We start from the raw sequence: 8,580 nt of genomic DNA, 5'->3' as shown, positions 1-8,580 counted from the left end.
ATATTAAAATAGTTGTTCCTGTATATATTGAGCCACATTTTCATACTGTACTATCAACTTCGCACATTACATATTTCAAAATTAATCCTCACAATTTGTTTTCTAAATCTGGGTCACATATTTGCTTTAAAAGGATTACTATTGAATGGGATTATAATACCATTTAATAATATTAAAGATATTTTGCAAGTGAAACAGGTACAGTAATACTGGTACAGTATTTATTTATTTATTATAAATTTGGCATGCAATATAAACCAGATGCGTAAAAAACAAAAACTTAAGTGTGTGGTATTTCAGTATATCTTCAGAAAAAAAAATCACTAGATAAATCATTTTAATTTAATTCTTTGGAAATATTTTGGATTCAATCACTTGCTGCAGAGCTCTGAGCATCGCCACCTTCTGCTAACCATGGATTGGGCATGTCCATTTCATCATGTCCACACAGATGGAATTGTTTGCATCACATCCATCTGATCCAGTCATTTGCTCCTATTGAGGAATAAATACAGTAGTTACAATAATGCAAAACCAGGTTTGTTAAAAATCAAAGTGTTATCAAACATTGGCATTTGCTGCTTTATCAATAACATACCATACTGAGATACTGTATGTACTAATCCGAAAAGACATTCATCAATTGACAGTATTTTCAGATTTTTTAATTACTTGATTGAAGCCTTCCTGTCGGCTAGTGTGTAATGTATTATTGTTGTTTCTTAATAAAACAGACACACCATGCTGATATTTTTTTACCATTCCAATATATTTGTTTCATGTACTCTGGCTGAACAGTGATGAGATATTCACTTAATTTTCTTTTGCTCACCTTAAATTGTGTGTATAGCTTTCATTACAAGTTTCATCAAACAACCAGAGTGTTTCTTGCTAACGTCTTGCTGGGTGCTTGTATGCTTTGTACCACCTTCTTTCGTAGATGCCAATGTTGGGTGGTTGTACTCATGGCAAATGTTGTGGTATGTTTGTCTCATCATGGCGACTGGCAAATACCTATGTGAGGAGAGTGTCATGTTTCGGCCTTTCACATATCTTGTCCTACAAAAATATATATGTATAATATTTTATTTGAATTCCACATTTCAACAACAGCTGAAAGTTAGGTTTGGAGTAACATATATGCATCATGTTATTATTTAATGGGGCGTTATTGTTGTATAGCCTAGCTTCTAGGCCTACAGTATATCAATAATAATCTTATTGTTACAGGAATTGGTGTTGGCTTTGATGATATACTGTAGTGTTATAGCACACCACCTTTATTTAGCCAGTGCATTTTTTAGACATTTAGGCCTAGGCCTAGACAGTTTTTCATAGGACTAGGCCTATAGTATACTATTATTAGTAGGCCTAGGGGCCTAGGTCTATTATTATGAAAAAAAAATGCACTAGCACAATTAATGTGACAAAGATGGCATGGCATGACAAGTCTAGGCTAGGCTAGTAGTAGAAACCTACTATCTTTACCGTCAGCTGGATAAGGCTGCGTGCGAACTCACCTGCTGCGGGAATGGAGCAGTGTCCCGGACAGGAGTGCGCTACTGCTGCTGGGTAGACACTGACTGTGCTAATCCTAGGCATATGTGTAGGCCTAATTATAAACAAACAAGTCAAGTCATCGGACTGATATACGTTTATTAATTCAATTGAATTATTCCTCATGATTGAATTAAACCGTCTCTCTGTAACTGCGTACGTAAACAATCACAAAAACTCTCGACTTCACACTAGTGTACTGTATCTAGGCTGTTGCTCGATCGTCGGGATGATTTTTCGATCAGCTGCTCGCCAAAAATTAATTGACAGATTTGTCTTGAATATTAATGAGTTGGTTAGAAAATGCTACCAAGCTACTGAAAAAAGTGATCAGCCTCGTTTTCACCTGATTTTCCTGTCTCATCATATCATGTTTTGTTTCTGTAATTATCCTTACATCTCAACATTTTGAATTTTTTAAGTATTTTTCCCGAACTCAGGAAAGGTTAAATAAGCAATATATGGCCACTTGTCCCATCCCCGCACCCCCCCTTTAAGCATACCCAGTGTGTACTGTACAGTGCTGTATTTTCATTTGCTGGGATTAATTTCATCTGATTCATAATTGCATTGTTAAGTACAGTGTTCAAAATTATTGATTGATGAGAATTTTTTGGGATGCGAATCCTAATTTTTGTTTCTAATTAGGCCTAGGTTTTTGCTTTTTTTAGGAACTATTGAGAATGTAATGAGAGAAGTTTTCAATATACCAAACAAGACTGAGATTACAATATGGTGTAAGTACATGAGCAATACATATGAGCAGCTTGCAAAGAAAGACAACACAGTCCAAGATGCTGGTCTACATCAAGGACAGGTAGGGGATAACCTATATTAAAAAGTTAGAAATATTGATAATGTTAATAATATTATTGCAGAATCGTTCATTCGTATGAATCGATGCTGTTATTAATTTACTGGAACAGTCGTAGCAGGGTCACCGACAAGCAGGGTAACAGCATGACCCATTTACGTATACTACTGGGTGAAGAGAGGCAAACGTAAGTAATGTCCCAAGGACACAAGCAATGTGGCGAGCGTCGGTCTCGAACTCCCGATCTTACAAATCTAACACGCCGCACCACACGCTCCCACTAAATAATATAGGGCATTACAAGTATAGATACACCTTGCAATTTTTTTTATTGTGTTCTATCCACTTTCAAGTTTCCTGTGGCAAACCAAATATTTGTGATTTGCCTATATATGGACATTATGATGGCAAATACCATACCAAAATTATGGCAAATCATAGGTATTGTTTTTTGCTATACTGCAGTTAATATTGTATAGCGTATGTATTTGAACATATATGTATGTATACAGGTAGACCATACTTGTATTGAAACAAGGTGTTTTTATTTTTTTATGGTATTACCTGTATATGCATATGAATCAACTTGGACTTGATGCAATTCTTCTCAGCCTCTTTTTGGTGCCTTAAATTTGCCTCTCATGTTATCTAGTTTTTCTTTCATTTGTCTTTTCCCATAATGTCCTGTCTTGTATCTTTTTACTACACAAGCCTTGCTTTTTCAGGAATTTTCTCCTCTTATTAATTTAATTTTATGCCATTTCTTTTGTACTTTGTGAAAATAAGCGAAATAAATGATATTGAATTGGATTGAAGAACAATTTTTTAAGTGATTTTGTTTGTACTGTTCATGTTTATATACATTTGCTTTTTATGGTTATGGCATTATCCATATATTTAAATGAGTACTTGCCCTTATGTAATTTCAAATGTTTTCCTAATAGTTCAATTACCGTAGTAAAATTTTGCTCAATGCAGTTTGTGTTGTTTTTTCAATTAAGCGTAGTTAAGCATTGCAAATGCTGCTGACACAAAGGCATATGTTCAAGCAAATAAATAAATCAATCAAATAAGATAATAAATATACAGTACTAGAACTAATAACAGGGAATCTGTTTGTATCCATGAGATCATTATAGTAATTACGCCTTTTTTCTTTGCTTTTTAGTAAGCGAAAAACAACCTTGAATCGCCAATGTGGTGATGCAAATTTTTATTACACATTTATACAGATTATGACCAAAATGTGAGCAAATGCAGTTATGTATATTAGTAATTTAATCTATAAGTGCAGAAGTCTTTTAATAATAGGCCACTTTTTAGAATTTCCAATCTATGTACTTAAATTACATTAAACGCATTAATTTTTTTGTCTTTGTAGGTTTTAGTTGTGGACCAAAAACATGATGATGGGCCGTGGCCATGTAGAATGACAATTTCTCCATCTAGCAGGAAGAGCCAATCAAGTGCTAACAGTCATGGTAGTTCAAGCTCTAGGTACCTACACCTCCATGTTTTTCATTAATTCTTGATTTTTCCAATTCTACTTTCGGAAAAAAAAACCAAATTTGGTTGTGTGGTATGGTGTCCAATTTTGTCAAGTCTATACTGTAAATACATATGGATTTTATAACAGTATCAAAGAAAAATATGTATTCTAAGAATATTTAATGTAGTTGTTGTTAAAATAATATACACTAAGTGTTTAAATACTAGTTAGATGTTGAGTCATTCCAGCCCGGTAATCCTGTAAAAGCATGTAGAGAAAGGTCTTTTAGAAAACCTCTCCCCCACCAACCTCCTTTGGACAGGGCTATACGTCCTGTTGCCCAACACCACAAAGAGGTTGTCTGACTAATAATAACTTACCTATCCAAATTACATAATAGACTAAAAGCATCATTTTTGCCCTTCCATAATATATTCATAAAAACTATCCCTGTGAACCTCACCGGTAATTTTTATTCCGGGACCCTGACCGAGACTCTAGTTTGCTCTTTTGGCTCGGACCCTCTTTATAATTTTTGACACTAAAATTTAATTAAAAATTTTAATCATAACTTTATTCTTTACTTCTTTTTTTTTTAGGTCAATCCAGAGTATGTGTACCACTGCATCTAAATGTGTTTCTAAAGAGATCATTGCTGGTATTGAGGCTACAGCGCTCCAATGTCCTTTATGTTTGGACCGCTTTACAAACCCAAAGTTACTCCCATGTGTCCATTCATTTTGTCTTGTGTGCGTTGAAAAATGGGTGAAAGAAAGCAAAGGCAGACTCAGCTGTCCGACATGTCGTAAAGTCTGCAAAATTCCGAAAGAGGGACTTAAAAAACTTCCGAACAATATTTTTATCATTGGATTGTTAGATTATGTGACTGCATTGGAACAGAAATCGGTTCCAAAATGCGCTTGTCAAAAGGCGGCCAGTTATTTCTGTCAAGAGTGTGAAGAATTGTACTGTACAGAATGTAAAGATTCTCACAGAATAATAAAAACAGCACGAGATCATACCATACTAAGCCTGGAAGAATACAAATCCATCGATCCTGTTGAAAAATTTGCATCAAAACCTATAAATTGCCCAAAACATACAATGCCGTTTCATTTCTTCTGCGACACATGCAAGAAACCGGTTTGTGTGGGATGTACACAGCTTGAACATCCTAGAAGCAACGACCATAACATCATCGATACAAAGGACGCATTCCAAACCATCTCAACTGTTGCTTCTCAACTTGTTGCAGCATCAGATGAAAAATTACTCTCTCTTCGTGCTTCTATCAAAAAACTTAAAAAGTCTGAGTCTCTTCTGAATTCAAATTACACTAAGTGTAAAACAGATATAAGAAGACAAAGAGATGAGCTCTGTCAATTGATAGATCTCCGTATGGATGACCAACTGCAGAATCTTGAATCATGTTATAAACAAAAGCTGAAGGTAAATGGAACTCAGATCAATGAGGTAGAATTGGCCATCGCTAAATTATCTAGCATGCGTGAAATTTCACACAACTTGGTTAAGAGTCCCAACCAGGTTATGGCACTGATGTCAATTTCCGACGCTTGTGGAAGACTGCAGGAAGTTCTGGATGAGGAAGTTAGTACCAAACCTCAAGAATCAAGCAATATGAGGTATTATCCAAACAGTACATTACTTAAAGAACCCTTAGGTGAACTATGTGCGCATGAAAGAAATGCTTCATCTGATTAAGCTACCATGTCTAAAAAAAAAATGAGGATGAGAGGAAGAAGTTCACAGAAATTGTATAACTTGAAATGAATGTAAATGTAAATAGAACTGATAGTGGACAGAACAACAGTGTTCGGGTTTTGGTAGACTTCAGGTGCAAATTGAGGTGCCGCATACAGTAACTGATAGATTCAACTGGTTGTACAGCTAAAAGAACTTAAAGATTGGTTTCCAAACCCTCTTATATCATGTATAAATGTTCTCACATGGAATAATAACTGAAATGTGTATAAATCCAATACACATAAAATAAAAGGTTTGGGGTCTACCACAATGATTAGTGTTCAATGAAATTGTATTCAAGATACCCTTCACTGGAAGTCTAGATTTCGACAATGAGCATACTACACAGTATATTCAGATTTAATTTTGGTATCTTTAATTTCTGTACTGTAGGTTGTAAAAAATACTTAAGATAGATTTAAAAATTTACGTTTTTAGGTTTCATTCAATTTATAGACATTTTTATACCGTGGAGTTAAATTAAAATTTTTCCCTCCAGTGGTATTTTTGGGGAATACTGTAATATGATTTGAAAATATTAATGCCTATAATCGTTTTGTGTAATATTTTGATACCATATTACAATGTAAAACATTTATCACATTTATCATTTAACATTTTCTAATATATACAGAGATATTGGTATCGTTTATAAGGTTATAAAAAAACTTTTCAAGAGAGGAAAAATGATCATTTTTGAGTATTGTTCAGTTTAGGGCAGGGGTTTAGCCAGAAAAACGAAATAGGCTGTCCAAAGTGGAAGCCAGTGCCTATCGTGCCTATCGACTCAGTTCCACACCCATCTTTGGGAATCCCCACTGAACATTGGTACGAAAACAGCGTACATTCAATCAATAAATGTTTTTTTTTGTTTAGTTTAATGTAATATTCAATAGATTTTAAGAATATAAAGGATTTGCTAAAGGTAGACAAGGCCCAATTAGGCTAGGCCAAGCTGATTAGGCCAAGCTGTCACGGTAAAGGTGGCCGTCCTAAATAATTGTAGGCCATCCAAAAGATGGCCGGACGGCTCGCTGGATAAGCTAATAGTTTATTGTCAGTGTCTCTAAATATTAAATATTTGATAATTGAAACATAGATATTTCTTGGTTCTGCTGTAATTATTACAGTAGGACTCAACATATTTTATTTAATTTATTTATTTTTTTTCATTTTAAGCTTAAAAATACCATTTTGATATAATACACTATATACTTTAGCTCATCATATGAGGCATGCCATGGCGAAAGGGTTAAGTTGTCGCAAAGGCCAGTATTGAGTAAATGAGCTATAAAATATAGGAACTCAAAAAATTGCCAAAAAATCAGAAGTTTAATATCTTATTAATCATATTCTAAAGTAGTAGTTCTTGAAATGGTCAACAATTTATTTATTTAATGTTATTTTGATCGTTAATCAATGTATGCACATATAACTTTGGTAAGGACGGCGCTAGCGCGGGGGATGGTTGTCCAGGACCCCCGGTAGGGACTTGTGTACCCCACAAGTTCAATTTAGGTATGCTTTATACTAAGCTGTTAAGTTTTAGGAATTAAAAACTGTATAGTGTGAGCAGCGCTACTGTATGTGTGAGGCTTTGTATACTATCGCGATCGTATGGGTTGCGGTGGAAGCACCAGATCTTCCCCGACAGGTGTTTATTACCCCGACAGGGGGCGTCTGGTATTCTATCTAATTATTCTTTTTAAATAAAGAATACCTTTGTCAACACAATTTTTTCCTACAAAGAGGGGGTTGGGGTATGCTAGGCTTCTTCGACGTGGTGGGGGGTGTGGACCCCTTGTCGGGAATTCCTGGCAACGCCCCTGGGATGGCAATTACTCAAAATCATGTTTGTTGTGACTCTAATAGTGCTGTACTTTACAATAACTTAGGTTTGAAATGTCGAATTTCAATGAATGACCCCTCATTTTAAAGATTACATACGCAGGTATTTGAAAATACTAATAACTTGAATTAAAATTGTTGCAACAAAAGCCATTTTGCCACAACATGCCTCATATTAGCTGTTTAAAACCTGTTGCTTCTTTCCTACAAAATAATGGGTAATCAGGTACGGCGGAAGCTATTTTTATTGGTGCAGCCAAATATACATTAATCATCATCGCATTATTATGACTTCTTTTTATTAGTTTTGTCTCTGTAGCTCACAAAACACGCAATATTCTATTATGTCAGTCATTCATACTTGTACTAAATATATCAATTAACCATTCATGCTTTATCATTTATATTTGTCACCATGGTATTTCATAAATATTAATGTACGTACAAGTAATAGTAGTTAAACATTGCTTTAAGTAGAAATGATATTTTAAAAATGATGTTTTACCATACGACCTGCTCAGTATGTTGGAAATACTCTAAAAAAAAATTGAAATGTGTTCGATTTAAACCAGGTCCGTAGCTCAGCTACGGGTTGTACGCATGTATATTGGGCGGTCTGGGCCATGTCATAGTATGGATTTTTTTAATGAAAAAAGTGGAAATTGATCAGTTTAATTGATTAATAAGTATATCTTATTAATCAATTAAACTGATTGATTAATAAGTATATCTTATCAGTTAATAAATATCTAATCAAAATTGCTGATTTCCTGGCGTTTGTCCTACCAACCTGACTGGAGCCGTTGTAGGGCCTGAGTTGAACCCCTGTAGAAACGTACAGTGCTTATGCTAATATTTACCCTCCACCCAAAGTTGATTACCCTGAATCTTTTTGCTCTATTGAGTGCTTATCACCTGGTGGATCTGTCCATATGAAGGAATACCTACATAGGCCTACATGGTCCTCCAGCCATTAATAAATCAAAAGTTTACTAGATAATAATACTAGATAATATACCAGCACTTTGTTATTTGAAAATCATATAACATAACATATTCATGTGGCTTAACAAAAGACATATAATAGGTTTACTAAATAATGTATAGC

At 34.6% G+C, this 8,580-nt stretch overlaps 1 protein-coding gene across 3 annotated transcripts in view; it reads left to right on the top strand.

The window, feature by feature from the left end:
- The window catches only part of LOC117114662 (E3 ubiquitin-protein ligase TRIM56-like), a 21,542-nt gene extending 13,788 nt beyond the window's left edge, over positions 1-7,754 (top strand). For all 3 annotated transcript variants that reach the window (XM_033258354.1, XM_033258353.1, XM_033258355.1), the window contains 3 exons: positions 2,229-2,374; positions 3,753-3,868; positions 4,460-7,754. In XM_033258354.1, the coding sequence (XP_033114245.1) occupies positions 2,229-2,374; positions 3,753-3,868; positions 4,460-5,582 (1,385 nt within the window). In that variant the 3' untranslated portion in view covers positions 5,583-7,754. The remainder of the gene's footprint in view (positions 1-2,228; positions 2,375-3,752; positions 3,869-4,459) is intronic.
- Positions 7,755-8,580: the final 826 nt, after the last annotated feature.

The sequence above is a fragment of the Anneissia japonica genome, unplaced genomic scaffold (assembly GCF_011630105.1).
Source record: "Anneissia japonica isolate Jap-2015-1 unplaced genomic scaffold, ASM1163010v1 scaffold288101_len212226_cov194, whole genome shotgun sequence".
NCBI lineage: Eukaryota > Metazoa > Echinodermata > Crinoidea > Comatulida > Comatulidae > Anneissia > Anneissia japonica.
Note: the sequence above shows the minus strand (reverse complement) of the source record. Positions and strands in the feature narration are given on the sequence as shown.